This window comes from Papio anubis, chromosome 16, assembly GCF_008728515.1.
Source record: "Papio anubis isolate 15944 chromosome 16, Panubis1.0, whole genome shotgun sequence".
Taxonomy (NCBI): domain Eukaryota; kingdom Metazoa; phylum Chordata; class Mammalia; order Primates; family Cercopithecidae; genus Papio; species Papio anubis.
The window spans coordinates 14409682-14431603 of NC_044991.1; the positions used below are offsets into that span (position 1 = coordinate 14409682).

At 55.7% G+C, this 21922-nt stretch overlaps 1 protein-coding gene across 1 annotated transcript in view; it reads left to right on the top strand.

Annotated features, from left to right (window-relative positions):
- Positions 1-20199, top strand: part of MYH9 (myosin heavy chain 9) — a 106661-nt gene extending 86462 nt beyond the window's left edge. The window contains exons 20-41 of the mRNA XM_009217225.3: positions 196-304; positions 1212-1343; positions 1823-2029; positions 2618-2755; positions 3831-3954; positions 5846-6017; positions 7749-7961; positions 8417-8561; positions 9193-9399; positions 9642-9746; positions 10022-10174; positions 11232-11480; positions 12606-12818; positions 12964-13176; positions 13490-13651; positions 14726-14854; positions 15611-15699; positions 15783-15906; positions 16231-16439; positions 17051-17159; positions 17297-17469; positions 18692-20199. Of these exons, the coding sequence (XP_009215489.2) occupies positions 196-304; positions 1212-1343; positions 1823-2029; positions 2618-2755; positions 3831-3954; positions 5846-6017; positions 7749-7961; positions 8417-8561; positions 9193-9399; positions 9642-9746; positions 10022-10174; positions 11232-11480; positions 12606-12818; positions 12964-13176; positions 13490-13651; positions 14726-14854; positions 15611-15699; positions 15783-15906; positions 16231-16439; positions 17051-17159; positions 17297-17469; positions 18692-18809 (3493 nt within the window). The 3' untranslated portion in view covers positions 18810-20199. The remainder of the gene's footprint in view (positions 1-195; positions 305-1211; positions 1344-1822; positions 2030-2617; positions 2756-3830; positions 3955-5845; positions 6018-7748; positions 7962-8416; positions 8562-9192; positions 9400-9641; positions 9747-10021; positions 10175-11231; positions 11481-12605; positions 12819-12963; positions 13177-13489; positions 13652-14725; positions 14855-15610; positions 15700-15782; positions 15907-16230; positions 16440-17050; positions 17160-17296; positions 17470-18691) is intronic.
- The last annotated feature ends 1723 nt before the right edge of the window (positions 20200-21922 follow it).

Consider the following 21922-nt stretch of genomic DNA (forward strand, 5'->3'; position numbering starts at 1 on the left):
GCCTCATGGGGTCACACAGCCTGTAAGTGGGAGAAATATATCTCAACCCCAAGGCCAGGCCACTTCCCTGAATTTCTGTCTTGAGGTACCCCAGGCAAGGGTAGACCCCCAGAAAAGCCTTGAGGACAAGGCCAGGACTGTTAGGTCGGGTCTGCTGTCCACTGCCCCGCACTGACCATGTTCCTCACCCCACAGAGCGTTTGCCAAGCGGCAGCAGCAGCTGACCGCCATGAAGGTCCTCCAGCGGAACTGCGCTGCCTACCTCAAGCTGCGGAACTGGCAGTGGTGGCGGCTGTTCACCAAGGTGCGTGCTAGAAAGGCCTCCTGAGTAGCTGGGACTACAGGTGCACACCACCATACATACCTGGCTAATGTTTTGTAATTTTTGTAGAGGTGTGGTCTCACTCTGTTGCCCAGTTTGGTCACAAACTCTTGGGCTCCAGCAGTCCTCCTACCTCAGCCACCCAAAGTGCTGGAATTACAGGCATGAGCCACTGTGCCCGGCCCTTTTTGATTTTTAGTAGAGACAAGGTCTCACTCTCTTGCCCAGGCTGGCCTTCCTGGCCTTTAAAAAAAAAAAACTCGTTATTTTTAAACTTGTCCGGGCTGCTTTTGTATATAATCCATAATTTATGGTAATGGCAAAAAGCCAACTAACAAAAAGTCTAAAGAATTAAATAAAAATTCACACATAAACCCTTACCCTAAACCAGCAGCAGCAGCTATTTTAGTGTTTATTCTCTCGCTCTTTTTCTCACTGCCTATAAAACCTCAGCTATGTAAACAGTATGCATTCTTCCATAGCTGAGTTTGACTCACATAAACAGTATTGTAGTGTGTACGTTCCATTTATGATTCCTTCATAAGCATCGTTTTTTTAGAGGTAGCGTACTGTTCCCTAGGGGCCACATCATTATCTGGGTACTTTTTCAGAGATGGGTCCTTCCTCATTTTCTTGCTGTTATAAACAATGCCGAGGTGAACATCTTCACACGCACGCAGGGATAGTTTCCCTGGAATGTAGTTAGCAGGTCAGAGGCCCGTGGTACAGAGCACCAGATGGATTTCCAGGAAGGCTGTAGCCCCCTCCACAGCATGTCTTCTTGCCCCTCACTTTCATGTTTCCAGAGGTAAGGGAGAGGCCTCACACCTGTTGGCAGAGGCGGGCATCTTCCAGCCAAGCATGTCTCTACCTCCATCTCCTCTCCCAGGTCAAGCCGCTGCTGCAGGTGAGCCGGCAGGAGGAGGAGATGATGGCCAAGGAGGAGGAGCTGGTGAAGGTCCGAGAGAAGCAGCTGGCTGCGGAGAACAGGCTCACGGAGATGGAGACGCTGCAGTCGCAGGTGGGTGTCAGCGCAGGCTCCGTCCAGGTTGCGTGACCTGCCCGGTGCTGCCACCTGCTGGCCATCGGTAGGCACGGCATGCTGGCCTCTTCTGTTACTATAGGGGTTTCCTACGACTGAGTTTCCTATTACTGTAGGAACAGTGACCAGTCTCTCTGCCGACCGGATTTGGGGTTATGTGATGTAGGGAGGCCACCTAATAGAATGGAACGTTCACCAGTGTTGGGTTCAAACCTCAGCTCTACCACATGACCTGAGCCCGTTTCCCGGGACCTTTCTGTGGAGCTCATGGGGTAGTGAAAAATCAAGGACACGATGTCTGGAAGGTGCCTGGAAGCTTCAGAGCTCTCCAGATGAAAGCTACTCTTGTCCGCATGTTCCTTTCCTGCTGGGATCCTGAGCCACGGCGTCCATCTTTTGAGGATGGAGTGACTTGCGGGTGTTGCGAGGAGCTTGTGTTTTCCACTTGCTGTTTGCAGCTCATGGCAGAGAAATTACAGCTGCAGGAGCAGCTCCAGGCAGAAACCGAGCTGTGTGCCGAGGCTGAGGAGCTCCGGGCCCGCCTGACCGCCAAGAAGCAGGAACTAGAAGAGATCTGCCATGACCTGGAGGCCAGGGTGGAGGAGGAGGAGGAGCGCTGCCAGCACCTGCAGACGGAGAAGAAGAAGATGCAGCAGAACATCCAGGTTCCTGCCTGCTGCACCCGGGGAGGAGTGGGACTGGAGGGGCGGGGCGGGGCAGAGAAGCAGGGACCAGGAGCTGGGAGAACATGGAATTAGGGTCCGAGGAGGCCGCTCCTCACGCTGTCTGCTTGGGGCACTCAGTGAGAAGAGTTCCCTTTGGGCTGGTAGTTTGTGACATGTGCATCTGAGATCTCTCCATGAGTACTGCCTGGGCCGGCATCAAGGCCAGTTTGATTTCCCTGCCATTAGCCCTGGCCCTGGCTAGCCAGAGAGGCACAGGGCCAGCAGCTCTGCATCCTGCGTGTTTCATGGGTGGGAGCTTGCTGCAAGAAACCCTTCAGAACATTGCACTGGTGTTCTGGCCCTGTGTCCCAGTTTGAAATCTAGAATCCTACAAATAGGGCTTGGGCCCTGCCTCGGCTGTGGCCCTGGGCTTGCAGACCTTGCTGTCCCCACCTCAGCCATGACCCTGGGCTCACAGACCTTCATATCCTCTCCTTGGTGTTCGGACCTGGCCTTCGGACCTTGCTGTCTTCACCTTGGCCATGACCCTGGGCCTGCTGTCCTCACCGTGTCTCTGGCCCCCGGCAGGAGCTTGAGGAGCAGCTGGAGGAGGAGGAGAGCGCCCGGCAGAAGCTGCAGCTGGAGAAGGTGACCACCGAGGCGAAGCTGAAGAAGCTGGAGGAGGAGCAGATCATCCTGGAGGACCAGAACTGCAAGCTGGCCAAGGTGAGGCCCGCGGCTGCCGCCTGCAGCTGCTCCAGGGGGGCCGTGGATGGGAGAGTGTGGTCACCCCTGCTGGGCCGGGCCCCAGCCCTGCCGCTGCTGCTTCCTGGCTCTTCCGCCTGCAGCATGAGGGCTTCTGCTTCGCTGCAGGTGCTCCCTGGAGGTCCCATGGGCCTTCGTTGAGGGATTTCCTCATAAACGAAGGGGCCCTGGGGAAGGGTTTGTCCTTTCCCCTCTGGAAAGCTCTTCTTTGCCACCCGTGAGACCCAAGCCTTTGTAAAGGTGGCCATCTGTGCAGCATTGCAGGCGTTGGTCACTGTGGGGTTGGGGACACTTTGGTGACTCTCTGTTGAGATGCAGGGTACTCCTCCTCCACTGTCCCTGGGTGGCAGCTGTTCCTCCTGAGAATGAGTTGGTCCCTGTCAGTGTCTGCCCAGGGAGCAGATAGCAACTGGGGAACCAGTTAGAGGAGAAGGCAGCCTCCCCACCTTTTGGGGCTCCTCAGACCACGGGAGCCCCAAAGGCTGGGGAGGCTGAGGTGGCAGGACATTCGCCCGGGACTGGGATGAGAGGACTGAGGCGCTTGTGCCAAGCTGTGGCCCCTGGGCAGGGCTGTTGCGGGGGCCACACAGAACAGAAAGCAAGGACAGCAGCCCGGGGTACCGTGGGGCTAAAGAGGGGGAGGGGCCGTGGCCCACCTGGCCGGTGAGAGAGGGGCACGGAGAAGGTGGCCTGGTGGCGCAGGTGAGCGCCGTATGGCAGCCTCCTGAAGGAGTGGAGCCATCTGTCCCTGCTGACACTAGCTGTCACCTGGAAGCCTTTCTCACCCAAGCCCATAGGGGAAGGGGAAGGGCTTGGGCACCCACATTTTTCGATCCTGAGGAAGCATATACCTCGCTATTTCAGGGAAGCTGGTGATCTTTCAAAATTATCCTTTGATCCAGGAAAATCCTCATGAACTTGATCAAGTGTCTAAAGCCCTCTCCATTCAGCCCCAAATTTCCGGGCGACTCATGCTTTGAGGCTAGTGTTCTCTGCTCAACCGACACTAAATGCCGGCCTATTCCCCTCTCCCCAGGAAAAGAAACTGCTGGAAGACAGGATAGCTGAGTTCACCACCAACCTCACGGAAGAGGAGGAGAAATCTAAGAGCCTCGCCAAGCTCAAGAACAAGCATGAGGCAATGATCACCGACTTGGAAGGTGAGAGGGTGACGGGCAGGAGGTGATGGGCAGGGGCTGGCGGGCAGGGACTGGCCTGTCTGACCGCAATACCGAGGCCTCCTCAGCTCACGGGTGAGCCTGGGCCACACTACAGCACTGGCTGCTGCCCTTCAGACCTGAGGTCACAGGTCGAGGGGAGCCGTGTCTGGTGCCTGCGGGAGCCTGAGCCTCCAGGCCCCTGTTGTTCTGTGGCTAGTTGCCCCCCTGCATGAAGTGTGTTTAAAGGAGAGCTTTGGCGCCGCCCCGTTGTCGTGTGCCGTGGGTTTTGGAAGCTTCTGAGACTGCCTAGGAGGCTCTGGGTTTGGCCCACAGGACTCACTAGCTCTGTCACTGACTAGCTGGCTCATCTTACACCTGTGACTTAAGCTCCATGAGCTTTAGTTTTACCTAAAAAGGGGACACAGTGCTAGGGTACTGTGAAAATTTCATTAAATACATGTGAACACGTATGTACTGTAAAGTCCTCGACAGTTACCGCAGAAGCTCATTGCTTGACTTGGGGCAGGGTGACAAATCCTGCCTTGTCTCTGTGTGCCCTGGGGATCTGTGGCAGGGAGGGGGCGCTGGGGTAGAAGCACAGGTCCGTGGTTGTCTGAGGACCCCCGGCCCTGCCCCTTGAGGGAAGTGGACAACTGGGGGAACAGGACAACCCTGACTACTGTGGGAACTCTGAGCTCATACCCAGGGGAGGGAGGCCACAGCCTGACTGCCGGGAGGATTTTCCCCGGCTTGGTGTCACAGCCTTGTCCAGCCCCCTCACATCTGCAGGGGATGAGGTGAGTCAGGTCCAGCAGAAGAGAGGTCCGGACACAGAGAGATCTCTTAGCCCACAGATACCCTGCCTCACCTGGGAGGAGCGCGGAAGACTTGGTCATCCAGGAGGTCTAGGGGTGGCGCCCACCAGATGGACAGACATGAAAGGTTGACACTAATAAGCGCTAACACAGACACGGAGCCGTCAGAGCACACACACGCTGCTGCTGGGACTGCAGACTGGTAGACGGCGTTAGAGAACGATCCAGCAGTCCTAGTGAGGTTGAAGCTTGGCATGCTGGTGACCCGGCCGTTCCATCCATCACTCAGCCGTCTGCGCTGAGAGTGAGCAGGATGCTTGCAGCAGCGTTGTGTATCAGAGTGTGCGATGAACACAGCCCCATGCCTGCCAGCTGCAGGATGGGTACATAAATAAGTTGCGGTGTATTCACATCATGGAATGCTAGATAAATGTCCATACACATCTATTCCAGCGAAACTTCACGGGCTACATCTCAAGATCATGGGATGGGGCGGCAAAGGCATGGCAGGGAATAAACATCACCAGCCAGGCACTGTTCTAGGTCCTTTTTAAGATAGTAACTCATTGGCGCCTCACACCATCCTAATGAAGTAGGCCGTCTCCTTTTGTTTATTATTCAGACGAGGTATAGAAAGTAGCTTTCCCGAGTGACATCACAGAGTTATAAAGCTAGACACCGAGCCCTGACTCTGTGATTCCAACTGTGGAATTCACACAAGGCAGTTCCATCTTATAAGTTGAGATTCGCACAAAATTGAACATGTTTTTTAGAGATACAGACATGGTACAGCCTTCAAGGGAACCAAGGGGGTTACGAACACCAGCTTTAGGAGAGCACTTAACTCCTGGCAGGGAAGGACGAGGGGTGAGTTGGAGAGAGACACGCCAGGGGCCGGCAGTTTGCGGTGATGTCCTCTTCCTGCGTCCAGGAGTTGGGTGCGAGTGTCTGTGTATTTGTGATGCTTTCAGCCTGACACATGTCTCATAACGAGTGCTCAGTATTTTGTGTAAGTAATTGACACGGAGACAGAACCCACGGCACTGAGGGCTATGTGGGCTCCCCGCTCCTTGCAGAGCGCCTCCGCAGGGAGGAGAAGCAGCGACAGGAACTGGAGAAGACCCGCCGGAAGCTGGAGGGAGACTCCACGGACCTCAGCGACCAGATCGCCGAGCTCCAGGCGCAGATTGCGGAGCTCAAGATGCAGCTGGCCAAGAAAGAGGAGGAGCTCCAGGCCGCCCTGGCCAGGTGAGGACCCCGCCTGAGGCCAGGTGGCCTGGGCCAGCCCTTCCTGCTTGCTGCTGGCCCTGGTTCTCTGCATCAGAGAGCTGTGAGCATTCTTTCCACTGTTGTCTTAGAAGAGCCGCTTATTTCATAGCAAAGCAGTTCTTGTGCACTCAGGGCATGGGGAGGGGCCTCATTTGTCTTTTGTTTATTTGTTTGTAATTTGAAAAAAAGTCATCCACAACTCTATCACCCACCTACAATAGTCCTTTGCTAATTTCTTGCTATAGGTACGCTTAAAAAAAAAAAGACTTGGCCAGGCATGTTGGCTCATGTCTGTGATCCCAGCACTTTGGGAGGCCAAGCCGGATGGATCACTTGAGGTCAGGAGTTCGAGACCAGCCTGGCCAACATGGTGAAGCCCCCATCCCTACCAAAAATATAAAAGATTCGCCAGTGTGGTGGCACACGACTGTAATCTCAGCTATTCAGGAGGCTGAGGCAGGAGAATCGCTTGAACTCAGGAGGCAGAGGTTGCAATCAGCCGAGATCGTGCCATTGCACCCCAGCCTAGGTGACAGAGTGAGATTCTGTTTTTAAAAAAAAAAGAAGCCGGGCGCGGTGGCTCATGTCTGTAATCCCAGCACTTTGGGAGGCCGAGGCAGGCGAATCACGAGGTCAGGAGATCGAGACCATCCTGGATAACACGGTGAAACCCCGTCTCTACTAAAAATACAAAAAACTAGCCGGGTGCTGTGGCGGGCACCTGTAGTCCCAGCTACTTGGGAGGCTGAGGCGGGAGAATGGCGTGAACCCGGGAGGCGGAGCTTGCAGTGAGCTGAGATCCGGCCACTGCACTCCAGCCTGGGCGACAGAGCCAGACTCCGTCTCAAAAAAAAAAAAAAAAAAGAAAGCGACTTTATTTTGTAGAGTAGTTTTAGATTCACAGCAGGAGTCAGCAGAAGTTTCTCCATCTTCCGCTGCCCCACTCACGTACCGCCTCCCCAGCTGCCAACACCCCCCAGCGCAGTGGTGTGTTTGTTCTAATTGGTGAACCTACATTGACTCCTCACAACCATCTAAAGTCCATAGCACGTTCATATTTTTACTGAGTTGCAGTCATCCTGTGGTGTAATATTTTATTTCCTTTCCTTCCCATTTAACAAATCATTTGACTTTTTTTTTTTTTTTTTTTTTTTTTTGAGACGGTCTCGCTCTGTCACCCAGGCTGGAGTGCAGTGGTGCAATCTCGGCTCACTGCAAACTCCGCCTCCCGGGTTCACGCCATTCTCCTGCCTCAGCCTCCCGAGTAGCTGGGACTACAGGCACCCGCCACCACGCCCGGCTAATTTTTTTGTGTTTTTAGTAGAGACGGGGTTTCACCGTGTTAGCCAGGATGGTCTCGATCTCCTGACCTCGTGATCCGCTCGCCTCGGCCTCCCAAAGTGCTGGGATTACAGGCGTGAGCCACCGCGCCCGGCCACAAATCATTTGACTTTTAAAAATATTTGAAGCAGTGAATCTTACTTTGGAAATTGAAACAATTCCCCTATAAGGTTTTCTGGTTCTCAGAGGGGTGTTGCCCTTCAGTCTGGTTGCCTCAGATGTTGTTTCTGCTGACAGCCACCCTAAGTGCCATGATTGTGACCACCAGAGGCAGCTTTGGCTGCCGCACCTCTCTCAGGCCTGTCCCGCAAACTCTGCTCCTTGGGGGTGAAACTGACCTTATACTGATATTGCTGGTCGCTTTGGCAGAGTGGAAGAGGAAGCTGCCCAGAAGAACATGGCCCTCAAGAAGATCCGGGAGCTGGAATCTCAGATCTCGGAACTCCAGGAAGACCTGGAGTCTGAACGTGCTTCCAGAAATAAAGCTGAGAAGCAGAAACGGGACCTTGGGGAAGAGCTGGAGGCGCTGAAAACAGAGTTGGAGGACACGCTGGATACCACAGCTGCCCAGCAGGAGCTCAGGTGTGCCCTGGGACCAAGTCCCTGGGGATGGGGAGGGCAGCCACGGGGGCCTTGGCTTGGAGACATGGACCCCGGGCCTCTGTGCGCACGCGCATTCACACACACACAGACACACACACGCGCGCGCCCCGTGGCCCTGTTATGCGCCAGCAGGCATGGAAGCTGCTGGTTCCTCAGCGGTTTCTGTCTACAGAGTAGAAAGCCTGTTGAAGAATCTGACTCAAAGTTGGGGGTGAGGCAAGGGCGGGCTTTAAAGCTGAAAGGCTACAGAAGCCTCTCACAGTGCGTCTTTCAGGCCGGCCCATGGGATAGATGGTCAGGAGGGGCCGATGGGTAGAGAAGCTGCCTGGAGTGCCTGTGCCCTGGTCAGGCCTCTCTTTGGTCAGGGAAGAGCCCCAGGGGCAGCCTCGCTCCAGTGCTCCCAGCCTCCACTCTGAGGGGATTTCTCTGTCCAGGTCGAAACGTGAGCAGGAGGTGAACATCCTGAAGAAGACCTTGGAGGAGGAGGCCAAGACCCACGAGGCCCAGATCCAGGAGATGAGGCAGAAGCACTCGCAGGCCGTGGAGGAGCTGGCGGAGCAGCTGGAGCAGACGAAGCGGGTGCGGAGCCTCCCTGAGACCGCAGCGGGAAGGCAGGGTTCCCCGTGCTGGGCCCACAGAATCCGAATCAGTCCTGCAGAGCAGCTGCAGGATCCAACTCAACTGCCTGGTTCTGAGGCCAGGCTCCCCATCTTAGGGTCTTCGTGACTTGTGCCTCAGTTTCCCTGTTCACAAGGGAAGATTATGATAGGTCTGTCTCATGTAGTTATGTGAGGGTGAAAACATTACGTCGTTACTTTAAACATCAGACTTCAGACAGGCTTTATTGGAAGTCTAACTACAAACAATTACAGTTCCCCTCATTGCATTATAAATATTGCTAACATCTGCAACACCAGTGCTGTGCTCTAGAACCTGGCCTCTACCCAGGGTAGAAGGCTGGGCAGGTATTATTTTAGAGATGGGGAAGCTGAGGTCCTAAGCAGTGAAGACAGGAGCCAAGTGTCACCCACCAGCCAAGAGAGAAGAGGACAGGACAGATGAGGCCTGAGCCTTCTGAGTCCAGGACTCGGGCGCACCGTCGTCAGGGCTGCAGAAGTAGCAATGTCTGGATCTAGAGTCCAGTGATGACAGACCAGCCAGCCTTGTGTCAGGAGGCCGCCACTCACGTCTTTGCTTTCTTCCCCGCCAGGTGAAAGCCAACCTCGAGAAGGCAAAGCAGACCCTGGAGAATGAGCGGGGGGAGCTGGCCAACGAGGTGAAGGTGCTGCTGCAGGGCAAAGGGGACTCGGAGCACAAGCGCAAGAAAGTGGAGGCGCAGCTGCAGGAGCTGCAGGTCAAGTTCAACGAGGGAGAGCGCGTGCGCACGGAGCTGGCCGACAAGGTCACCAAGCTGCAGGTGAGGCCTCCGCCGGGATCCCGGCGCGGGCAGTGGGTGCCAGCAGCAGTGGTGGCCCAGACCCCCGGGTGCATGTGTGCTCTGTGTCTCTCTCTCTTCTCAAACTGGCTCCTCAGACCCTCACGCTTCAGCTTGTGACTCAGGTCCAGCTTTACGTAAAGGAGCTGAGGTGGGGCAGGAGCGGTGGGGCAGGAGCGGTGGGGCTGGGTCCATGGTCCTTTGCGTCTCCCCGCCCGGTGCAGGTGGAGCTGGACAACGTGACCGGGCTTCTCAGCCAGTCCGACAGCAAGTCCAGCAAGCTCACCAAGGACTTCTCCGCGCTGGAGTCCCAGCTGCAGGACACTCAGGTAAGGGTGGTGCCAGGTTCCCAGAAGGTGAACTCCTCCAGGAAGGCCCCGGTGTCCACGACATTAGCTCCAGAACCCATCGGACTGCCCATCCTCTCCTTCATCTCCTTCATCCCGTGCGTGGGTCTCTGCATCCTCCTAGCTCCCGTCAGGTCTTTACGTGGCCATCCCCTAAATCAGCAGGACCAGCTCCTCTCTCTCCTCAAGGGTGTGGAGTTCCTGGGTTTCAGACACCGCTCTCCTGAGCGCCCACACCCCTCTCAACCTGCGAGTAGGAGCTGCTGCAGGAGGAGAACCGGCAGAAGCTGAGCCTGAGCACCAAGCTCAAGCAGGTGGAGGACGAGAAGAATTCCTTCCGGGAGCAGCTGGAGGAGGAGGAGGAGGCCAAGCACAACCTGGAGAAGCAGATCGCCACCCTCCATGCCCAGGTTTGGAGGCTGGGGAACCGGCCCCACTCTGCAGGCTGGGGAGCTGCTGGCCGGGCACTGGCCTGGGCACTGCAGGACAGCCCTGCCCACTGGGCCAGCCCATTGCTGCTCTCCCCCAGGGAAGCCCACCCTGCTCTCCCACATCAGGGCTCTCAGCCTGAGTCCCTAGGAGAGGAATCCAGGGGTCTGTGGACTTAGATGGGGGACACCACTATTTTCACTATTTTACACCTTTATTTTCACCAGTCTTTAGCTGAAATTCAGCATTGCTTCCATGATGGATGTAGGCAGCAAGCCACGGTGGTGGCAGTCCCTGCACCCTCGTCATCTGTAGAAATGGCCAGTTACCCTGTCAGGGTTGCGGCCGAGCTCCTTGGCCTCGTGGTTCCCAGGCCTACGCCGAGTTTGCTGTCTGATGTGCTACCTAGCAGCACGTGGCTTCCTGAGCCATGGTGTTTTAGAATGTGTGAACACTGCATTTTTCTGTACTGGTTGCCTTGGTGATCCCATATGTTTATTTAATGGCTGTTAAAACACTGTCATGAGAAGGAGTCCCTAGGCCTCTCTAGACTGCCAAGGGGTCCGTAGCCTAATATATATTCAGAGCTCCTGCTCTAGATCCTATCTTGGGCCTCCATATGCCAGGCCAGAAGGCCTGAGCCACCTCGGGATGGGCTGGGAGTCCGTTCCGCAGTCAGGGTGGGAGCAGCCCGTGAGTGTGCGTGACTGCAGGTTTCAGGGCACTGGCCCTGCTCTCTGGGAGTGGTCTCCGTGGAGCGAGAGGCTTGGTGTGGATGAGGGCTGGGAGCCCCCACAGTGGGCCTGGGGGTCAACCTCCCCCGGGCTTCACACGGTAGATGTATGCCCCTTTGCAGAAGCTCCATTTGTCTCGCCCCCATGGAGAGGGAAGTGACTGGGGGAGACGGTTTCATAACTGGGCAGATCCCTGGTGCCCCTTCCACGGTGTGGCAGGCAGGCTCCCAGCTGCCCCAGGGATGGGTGTGCCACCTGAGCAGGTGCCATCTCGGGCGTCTGCTTACTCCTGGCGTCTGCCCAGGTGGCCGACATGAAGAAGAAGATGGAGGACAGTGTGGGGTGCCTGGAAACCGCTGAGGAGGTGAAGAGGAAGCTCCAGAAGGACCTGGAGGGCCTGAGCCAGCGGCACGAGGAGAAGGTGGCCGCCTACGACAAGCTGGAGAAGACCAAGACGCGGCTGCAGCAGGAGCTGGATGACCTGCTGGTGGACCTGGACCATCAACGCCAGAGCGCATGCAACCTGGAGAAGAAGCAGAAGAAGTTTGACCAGGTGTGTGGCCACTGGCTCCATCCTTTGTATTTCTTCTTCAAGCACTGAGTCCAAGGCGAAGGGCCCATCAGAGAAAACCTGGGCTCCCTCAAGGTCTTGCCCGGGAGGGCCGTGTGGGGCAGCGCTTGGAGGCCCCCCAGTCTCTGGCTTGTCGAGGGGCCCAGGGAGAAGGCCAGTGGAAGAGGGTGTCTTCATGTGATGGGTTGAGGAGTGACTTTTCCTTTCTGGTTTTTTACATTTTTCAGATTTTCTGTAATTAAGTGGTTTGACTGTCTTTTAAACGATTTATTTATGCACTCATATCGCTTCCTTTTCCAAAATATCAGAGGGCAGCTGAGGGGGATGCGGACTCAGGGGCGGGATAGAACAGTAGAAGACACCGGGCAGCTGACTGCGGCAGTCGGGTCCAGCCCACTGCGTTTCGTGGGGAAAGATGGAGTGAACACAGCCACACTCCGTCGTTCTCGCGTTGTCTTTGGTTGCTTTGAGCTGTGGTAGTGGGGTTGAGCCATTGCTGCAGAGACCGTAGGGCCTGCGTACTCTAAAGAATACACTATCTGGCCCTTTAGGAAGTGATCAGCCACCCATGGAATAATTAAGGTTCGGGCCAAAAGGAAGGGAAGCTGGGGAAATAGGATAGAGCCAGGTGGGTGCACACAGAGAACAGATGCCAGGGGACAGAAGCTTTCGTTAGAGGAGACCACAAATGGGGTTCAGGCTTCCTGGCAGCCAGCTTGGCATTCACTCCATGAAAAATGCCAACAAAATGCCAACTTTGGTTCAGGAGAACCAAAGCTCTTACAGGTTTGGAGGGCTCTCACGGAAGGGGCAGCATGCCATAAAGGGTTACGATTAGTAAGTGATGAAAATTAAACAGATGTTACGACATGGCGTTCACAGCAGTGCCTGCCCCAGTCGGCAGTCATCCCATCATGAGGATGCACAGGACTGTGTGTGTTCTTCCGGGCACAGCCCTGGGCCTGTGCTTCCTAGAACTGCTCCTCTCCGCCATGGCCTCTGGGCTCCTCTTTCCCCAGGGAGCTTAGGCCCAGCTGCTCTGCCCTGCCGGGGGCCGTAGCTCTGAGCCTGTGGTGCTGAGCCTCATGGTGCCCACCTCTCTCCCAGCTCCTGGCAGAGGAGAAGACCATCTCTGCCAAGTACGCAGAGGAGCGCGACCGGGCTGAGGCGGAGGCCCGAGAGAAGGAGACCAAGGCGCTGTCGCTGGCCCGGGCCCTGGAGGAAGCCATGGAGCAGAAGGCGGAGCTGGAGCGGCTCAACAAGCAGTTCCGCACGGAGATGGAGGACCTCATGAGCTCCAAGGACGACGTGGGCAAGAGCGTGAGTGCTGGACCTGGCAGCCAGCTCTTGGGAGGGGCCCGAGTGGGGTCATCACAGAGGGTCGGTGTGTGCACAGACTCCGGGTCTCACAGACCCAGGGACCTGCCAGTCCCTTTGCTCCTGACTTGGGCTCTCTGGGGCTCAGGTCCACGAGCTGGAGAAGTCCAAGCGGGCCCTGGAGCAGCAGGTGGAGGAGATGAAGACGCAGCTGGAAGAGCTGGAGGATGAGCTGCAGGCCACTGAAGACGCCAAACTGCGGCTGGAGGTCAACCTGCAGGCCATGAAGGCCCAGTTCGAGCGGGATCTGCAGGGCCGGGACGAGCAGAGCGAGGAGAAGAAGAAGCAGCTGGTCAGACAGGTGTGCATGGCCTCCTGCTACCCCACGAGTGCCCAAGGCTGCCCTGGCTTCACGCAGGCTTCTGTTCTCTCCTTCCACTTGGATTATGTTAGGGCCCCTTGACCACGCCTCCCCTCCCATATCCCTTCTTTCCAGCCCCCTGTCTCGGGGTTCAGTGACTCACCTTCTTAGAGTTCTTATGGTCAGTAATCCCCACTGGCCCCCCAAGGCCCCATGGATCCTGCAGAACCGGCCTGAGGCTCCTGAGTTCAGAGCTAGGGCAGGGTCTCTGAGTGGGTCCAGCTTCCCAAGCTATTGATTTTCCTTCCCCCAGGTGCGGGAGATGGAGGCAGAGCTGGAGGATGAGAGGAAGCAGCGCTCGATGGCAGTGGCTGCCCGGAAGAAGCTGGAAATGGACCTGAAGGACCTGGAGGCACACATCGACTCAGCCAACAAGAACCGGGAGGAAGCCATCAAACAGCTGCGGAAGCTGCAGGTGAGGGCGGGCGGGGCCCGACCCAGACAACTACATGTGAAGGGGCCGGGCCCAGGGCGGGAACCTGGCAGGGTGGTGCCTCCTGGGAAGGTCCTGGGTGCTTCCAGCCCCATCTCACTGACAGAGACTCAGAGGCTCGGAGGTGAGTGGAAACATGATAGTCCAACAGCAGACTTGCAAAACGGTGAATGACTGAGTACATAAAACACAGAAGCAAACAAGTACAAGCCTAGACATGGGTGGAGTTCGAGAAGGTCTCACTTAATGCAGATTTCCAGAATCAGCCGGGTGCTGACACTCTCCAGCCTTCTGGGCTCTGGGGTGATGGTTCTGAGCAGCAGCCCAGAGTGCGGGACACGTACTTGGAAATCTTTACCTCACCAATAATTAAAGAATAATTAACACGTAAAAACAGCTCTGATACACCATATCATGTAACAAGAATAACCTTAGTTTAAAAAAACTTTTTTTACGTGTTAAAAAAAAAACCCACAAAAACTTTAAAACCTCTCTGTGGTCAAGGTTGTGGGCATAGATACTCTGATTGCTGGTGGCATTTTTTTACTGGTGTGGTCGAGCTGTACACAGCCAGTCATACTCTTTGGTTTGGGGAATCTCAATTTAGGGTTTATCTGCAAAAGGAAAAAAAGGCTATTTGACAAAGATCTTTAGTGTTAAAACAAATAACAGGAGAATAACAAAAGGAAAGGTGTTTCCTGCCTGTGGTGGGGACGGCCCGGCAGCCTGGGCACTGGTGTTGAGGGGCAGGTGCACATTTAGGGGTGGCACCATGGGCACCGGCTTCCGGCCCACAGGAGGGGACAGAAAGTAGGAAATGAAGCTCAGCTTGGGCTCACGTCCACGGTGACCAGCACTGTCAAAGTGTGCATGATGGGGTGGGTCACAGAGGTGTTTGCCTTTAGTTGCCTTTTCGCCCTGTCACCACGGTTAGTTGGTTAAATAAAGCATCGAGCGGAGCACCAGCCATGAGCCCTGCTGGCGAGGTGACCCACGAGGGTGGGGGTGGAGGGCCAAGGAGCTGGGTGGGGTGCCAAGCCTCTGTCGCCACCCCAGGCCCAGATGAAGGACTGCATGCGCGAGCTGGATGACACCCGCGCCTCCCGTGAGGAGATCCTGGCCCAGGCCAAAGAGAACGAGAAGAAGCTGAAGAGCATGGAGGCCGAGATGATCCAGTTGCAGGAGGTGGGTGGGGCTGCAGTGGAGAGCGGCACCGCTGCCCTGCAGCCAGCAGGTGGCAGCATGGGGCCTTCAGTTGAGGACAGGGCTAGGGTCCGACTGGGCTCCAGGATTTGGCTGGGGATGGCTCTCATGTTACAAACGATTGCCTCCAGGGTTCCATTACATAGCGGGGCTCCCTGGTACAATGAGAGTGTGTGTGTGTGAAACTGGCATCCCTCACATGAGATGAGGCTTTGGGGCTGCCACCACCTCCTGCTATGAATGGTGCCTGGTGAGAAGGGGTCTGGGCGTCCCCTCGGCCACCCTACCCGTCTCACCTGAGCCTGTCCTGAAGTGTTTCCGGGCTCTGGAGGGTGCCCTGCAGTGTGATGTGCTGGCTGCGAGTGCGACCAGGGTGTAGCCATCTGCCTGTGGCCTCCGGAGCTGACTCTAGGCTCTGGCTCACCCAAATAGGGAGGGGCCACACCGAGTAGCTCTGTCCACATGGTCTCCCTGGTTAGGCCAGGACACTTCTTATCGCCACACCCTGGCACCTGGCTTGATTCCTAGCACTTAAATGTAAGAGTTTTAGAAACATGTGGTGCTTAAGCTATGACTCCAGGGGGGCACCAGCCTGTGAGCTAGAGGGTTTCTGGGGGAAGGGCTTCCTGGGGGAGGTGGGCCTGGGGAAGGGCTTGAGAGGAGGGTGCCCGGGGCTGGGAAGGATGGTCTTGCAGGGCTGTGGCTGCCTTCAGGTCACACTCTGGGTCTTTGTGGCAGGAACTGGCAGCCGCGGAGCGTGCCAAGCGCCAGGCCCAGCAGGAGCGGGATGAGCTGGCTGATGAGATCGCCAACAGCAGTGGCAAAGGGTGAGCTGAGTGAGGGGACAGAGTTGAGGGGGACCAGCTGTGCCCCCAGGGTAGGCCCCTCACTTTTCCCACCCACCCCACAGAGCCCTGGCGTTGGAGGAGAAGCGGCGTCTGGAGGCCCGCATCGCCCAGCTGGAGGAGGAGCTGGAGGAGGAGCAGGGCAACACGGAGCTGATCAACGACCGGCTGAAGAAGGCCAACCTGCAGGTGGGTGCCAGGCCTTCTCCCACCCTGGGCTCTGGAGCCACCACGGCAGAGCTGGCCTCAGACCCAGCCGGCAGAAGCACAGGCCAAGTGCCAGCTGCTCCCCAGGTGCTTATGGGAACATGTCCAGGCACCTGGACATGAAAGAGTCCCCTCTGGCTTCTGTGTTGGGTGTTCAGAAGTTTCTAATCCTCCCTTTTCTGGGAGACCCAAGACTCTGGACCCCAAGGGTTTGGTGAGATCCTGCTGCCACCTTCCTCCGGCCCTGCTCGTGCCCTCCAGCCAGGGCCCCAGCCCTTCCCGAGGTCACTGGCCCTCCTTCTGTAGATCGACCAGATCAACACCGACCTGAACCTGGAGCGCAGCCACGCCCAGAAGAACGAGAATGCTCGGCAGCAGCTGGAGCGCCAGAACAAGGAGCTCAAGGTCAAGCTGCAGGAGATGGAGGGCACTGTCAAGTCCAAGTACAAGGCCTCCATCACTGCCCTCGAGGCCAAGATCGCACAGCTGGAGGAGCAGCTGGACAACGAGACCAAGTACGTGCCCTTGACCCCGCCCAACCCCAGCCATCCTGGCAAAAACTCCAGCCCCCCTGCAGTCCTGCCCAAATCTGGGCCACAACCAGCTCTCTGTCTCCTGAGTCCTGGGGGCTGTTTCCCTCCCTCCTGATGGGGCCCCCATCCCTTCCACAGGTTGGGTGGTTGGGGGAGCTTGAGGGGTTTGAACGGGATTCTCTGTTCCACCTCTAAAGCCAGGAGCTTTAGTGGCTGTCTCTGAGGGTGAATCAGAGCAGGAGGTAGAGGGGGGTCCTGCCCACCCGGGCAGTTGTTCTGTGGGCTCAGCAGGACTGAGACTTCCTTGGAGGGAATGGGGGTTACAGTAGGCCCCCAAACCTCTTTTCCGGTTACACAGATGCCCTTTGAGGTGTGTCACTTCCCTTACCTGCGCCCGTTTCCCCATCTGTAAATGGGGCTTTTTGCAGTGCCCATCGTAAGAAGCCAGGCACACATAGGTGTCCAGCAAAGGCCTCCCTAGGTGATCCCTAGATGCCAGCGAGCCCCGGGGAACAGGTGGTCCATGTTAGGGTTTGTTGGCCGGACCCTCTGAAGGAGGGTGTTCCCTCTGAGCCACCTTGTCTGTCATGCAGGGAGCGCCAGGCAGCCTGCAAACAGGTGCGTCGGACGGAGAAGAAGCTGAAGGATGTGCTGCTGCAGGTGGATGATGAGCGGAGGAATGCCGAGCAGTACAAGGACCAGGTGCGGGCGCTGGTGGGGCAGTGAGAAGGGCAGCCGGGCTGGGCAGCAGATGGGGCAACAGGCAGGGCAGTGAGGCTGGCTGGCTGCACGCCCAGAGCCCCTAACCAGGGCCACGGGCCACACGTCCATCTCCACAGGCCGACAAGGCATCCACCCGCCTGAAGCAGCTCAAGCGGCAGCTGGAGGAGGCCGAAGAGGAGGCCCAGCGGGCCAACGCCTCCCGCCGGAAACTGCAGCGCGAGCTGGAGGACGCCACCGAGACGGCCGATGCCATGAACCGCGAGGTCAGCTCCCTCAAGAACAAGCTCAGGTGAGCCCCCACCGCCCAACCCACCCCTTTGCCTCGGCACTTCTCTCAAAAGGTAGCTTGTTCCTCAACCACAGCCCACAAGCAAACCACAAATGACACCAAGAAAGGACTGCACAAAGCAGTCTCTGTCCCTTCTGGCTTCTTGCCTTTGAGGCTTCAGCTTAGTGTTTTGAACACACAGTAAACTCTAGGTAGTTTATTCCTAGCCTGTCCTAAAAGTCTGTTGTCTTTTGAATTAGAAGTTGCTTGAGGCCACCTGGCCCAGTCCTGGCACATATTAGGTGCCTCATAAATATCTACAAAATGAATACGGGCCTCATAAACAATGTCTACAGAGGTGAAAAAGGCTCCTTTGCATTTCCCAGGGAGTGTTAACACTCAACAAGTAGTGAATGTTTGAAGCAGAGGATCTTATTCTCTGAGACTCTCATTTCTTACCTCTTTTTCATGGGGATCTTGTTTGTTTGTTTGTTTGAGATGGATTTTCACTCTTGTTGCCCAGACTGGAGTGCAATGGTGCAGTCTCAGCTCACTGCAACCTCCTCCCGGGTTCAAGTGATTGTCCTCCCTCAGCCTCTGGAGTAGCGGGATTACAGGCATGCACCACTATGCCCAGCTGATTTTTGTATTTTTAGTAGAGATGGGGTTTCACCATGTTGGTCAGGCTGGTCTCAAACTCCTGACCTCAGGTGACCCACCCACTTCGGCCTCTCAAAGTGCTGAAATTACAAGCGTGAGCCACTGCGCCAGGCCTTCATGGCACTCTTTTTTTAAGCATAAGGAGTCAGTAATGGATATGAATTTTCTGCCATGTGGTAGAAAGAGGGTGCCCGGCTTTGTACTCTGTGTGAACAAGCACACCTGTTTACCTGTCTTGGTTTCACCGGTTTTATAGGAGTTGCAACAGAGGGTGGCATTTTACACTTACTTTTGTGCCTTTCCTGTTGTAATTGGTCCTGTTTGCCTGAACTGTTTTTGTGCTACGGTTGTGTGTGAGGATGTCTGACACCGAAACATTTTGCGGGAAGCTTTGCCTGCTTTCCTGAGAGCGGTCCTGTCCAGCTCACCTGTGGCTCCCAAGGCTCCGCCTTGCTTCTTCCTGGTGGGAGCGGCCAGGCGCCTGGTTTCCCTCTCGAATTCGCTTTGAGATGTGTGTGCTGTGCTGCGGCCGCCCCTGGCCTGTCTGCGCCCACTGACCCTCTGCCTCTGCCTCTGCCCCTAGGCGCGGGGACCTGCCGTTTGTCATGCCCCGCCGAATGGCCCGGAAAGGCGCTGGCGATGGTTCCGACGAGGAGGTGGATGGCAAAGCGGATGGGGCTGAGGCCAAACCTGCCGAATAAGTCTCTTCTCCTGCAGCCTGAGATGGATGGGCAGACGGACACCACAGCCTCCCCTTCCCAGACCCTGCAGCAGGCCTCTCCCCACCTTCTTGGGACTGCTGTGAACGCCTCCCCCTGCCCTCAGCCCCGTCCCCCCATCCTGTTTCCCTCCAGGCGTTGTTGAGGGCATTTGGCTTCCTCTGCTGCATCCCCTTCCAGCTCCCTCCCCCGCTCAGAATCTGATACCAAAGAGACAGGGCCCGGGCCCAGGCAGAGAGCGACCAGCAGGCTCCTCAGCCCCCTCTTGCCAAAAAGCACAAGATGTTGAGGCGAGAAGGGCAGGCCCCCGGGGAGGGGCCAGAGTTTCTATGAATCTATTTTTCTTCAGACTGAAGGCGTTTTGGTAGTCGGACCCCCCGCAGTCGTCAGCCTCCCTGACCTCTGCCACCAGCGCCCCCACTCCTCCTTTCTTTGCTGTTGGCAATCACACGTGGTGACCTCACACACCTCTGCCCCTTGGGCCTCCCACTCCCGTGGCTCTGGGCGGTCCGGAAGGAGCAGGCCCTGGGGCTCCACCTCTGTGCAGGGCACAGAATGCTGGGGTGGGGGGAGGAGTGGATTCCTCCCCGCCCTGTCCCAGGCAGCGCCCCTGTCCACTGTCTCCCTCCTGATTCTAAAATGTCTCAAGTGCAATGCCCCCTCCCCTCCTTTACCGAGGACAGCCTGCCTCTGCCACAGCAAGGCTGCCGGGGTCAAGCAGGGAAGGCCAGCAGCCTTCCAGTGGCTTCTCCCAACACTTTTGGGGACCAAATATATTTAATGGTTAAGGGACTTGTCCCAAGTATGACAGCCAGAGCGTTCGAGGGGCCAGCAGCCCTGCCAGGCGATCTCGTGTCTACTCTAGGACTGGGCCCGAGGGTCCTTTACCTGCACCGTTGACTCGTATAGTTTAAAAATCTGCCACCTGCACAGATATTTTTGAAAGCAAAACAAGGTTTTCTTTTTTTCCCCTTTCTCGTAATAAATGATAAAATTCCGAGTCTTTCTCACTGCCTTTGTTTATAAGAGAGTTAGCTCGTCCTCACTGGTCTACACTGGTTGCCGAATTTACTTGTATTCCTAACTTTTGTATATGCTGCATTGAGACTTACGGCAAAGAAGGCATTTTTTTTTTTTTTTTAAAGGAAACAAACTCTTAAATCACGAAGCGATATAAAAGCTGCGTAATGCCTACAAAGCTCTGAATTCAGGTCCCAGTTGCTGTCACAAAGGAGTGAGTGAAACTCTCACCCCACCCCTTTTTTATATAATAAAAGTGCCTTAGCATGTGTTGCGGCTGTCACCACTACAGTAAGCTGGTTTACGGATGTTTTCCACTGAGCATCACAATAAAGAGAACCATGTGCTACCAGCCGTGTCTGTAGCGTTTGTCTGCGGCCAGGGGGCCCTGGACAGGACTGGGCCTGGCTTCTGCAGCCGGTGCCGGCTCTGCATCGTCAGGGAGCCAGACTGGCTGAGGCGTAGGCTGGGCTAGCTGTGGGCGGTTGTGCAGAAAAGATAAGATGGAAAGGTGTGCTAGGCCAGATCCAAGGAGGCTAAGAGCATCTTAGAAACCTTGGTTCAAGGCCGGGTACGGTGGCTCACGCCTGTAATCCCAGCACTTGGGAGGCCGAGGCAGAGGGATCACCTGAGATCAGGAGTTCAAGACCATGGCGAAATCCCATCTCTACTAAAAATACAAAAAAATTAGCCGGGCTGGGTGGTGCGTGCCTGTAATCCCAACTACTCTGGAGGCCGAGGCAGGAGAATCGCTTGAACCCGGGAGGCAGAGGTTGCAGTGAGCGGAGATCTGTGCCACTGCACTCCAGCCTGGGTGACAGAGTGAGACTCTGTCTCAAAAAAATAAATAAAAAATAATTTTAAAAAAGTGGACACTATCTGGGTCAGCTTAAGGAGGTGGCTAATTTTTGGCAAAACAGCTGCATGCACATTCCCTGGCCATTAGCTTCCTATGTGCCACCCTGGCCTGTCACCCTGGACAAGTCACTCCCTTCCCGGCTAGCTTCCTTGTCTATTAAAGTACACTGGATCTTTGCTGCTGGATGGCGGTCCTTGCACCGACAGCATTGGCTCCATGTGGGTCCCCTTAGAAACTTTCAGACCCCGCCCCCCAACCCTCTGAATGTGACTCCACTTTAACAAGGTCTACAGATGATCTTCACGGCATTTTGTCAGAATCTTTTTTTTTTCTCTCCCTCCCCTGAGATGGAATCTCACTCTGTCACCCAGGCTGGAGTGCAGTGGCGCAATCTCAGCTCACTGCAACCTCCGCCTCCCAGGTTCAAGCGATTCTTCTGCTTCAGCCTCCTGAGTAGCTGGGATTACAGGTGCGCACCACCACGCCCGACTAATATTTTTGTATTTTTAGTAGAGATGGGTTTCACCATGTTGGTCGGGCTGATCTCAAACTCCTGACCTCCAAAGTGTTGGGATTACAGGCGTGAGCCACTGCACCTGGCCTTTTTTTTTTTTTTTTTTTTTTTTTGAGACAGAGTCCCCGTCAGCCAGGCTGGAGAGCAGTGGTGCGATCTTGACTCACTGCAACATGTGCCACCCAGGTTCAAGTGATTCTCGTGCCTCAGCCTCCTGAGTAGCTGGGACTACAGGCGCGCTCTACCACACCCGGCTAATTTTTGTATTTTTAGTTGAGACGGGGTTTTGCCATGTTGGCCAGGCTGGTCTCGAACTCCTGACCTCAGGAGATCCACCTGCCTGGGCTTCCCAAAATGCTGGGATTACAGGCATGAGCCACCGCACCTGGCCATTTCACCCCATTTGAACCTTAGTTTTCTCCTCTAGGAAGCCAAATTAATAAATGTTTTTATCACAGGGCCGTTGTTGAAGCATGTATGTGAAGCATGTGTGTGAAAATGTTTTGCAAACCAAAAAGGGCTCAGGTGCTATTATTATTATTATTATTATTATTATTATTCTGCAAAGGTTGGGCTTTGAAGGGATTTTAAAATATTTTAATTGTGGTAAAATATAACCTAAAATTTGTCTTTTTAACCATTTTTAAGTGTACAGTTCGGTGGAATTACATTCACATTGTTGCGCAACTACCATCACCGACA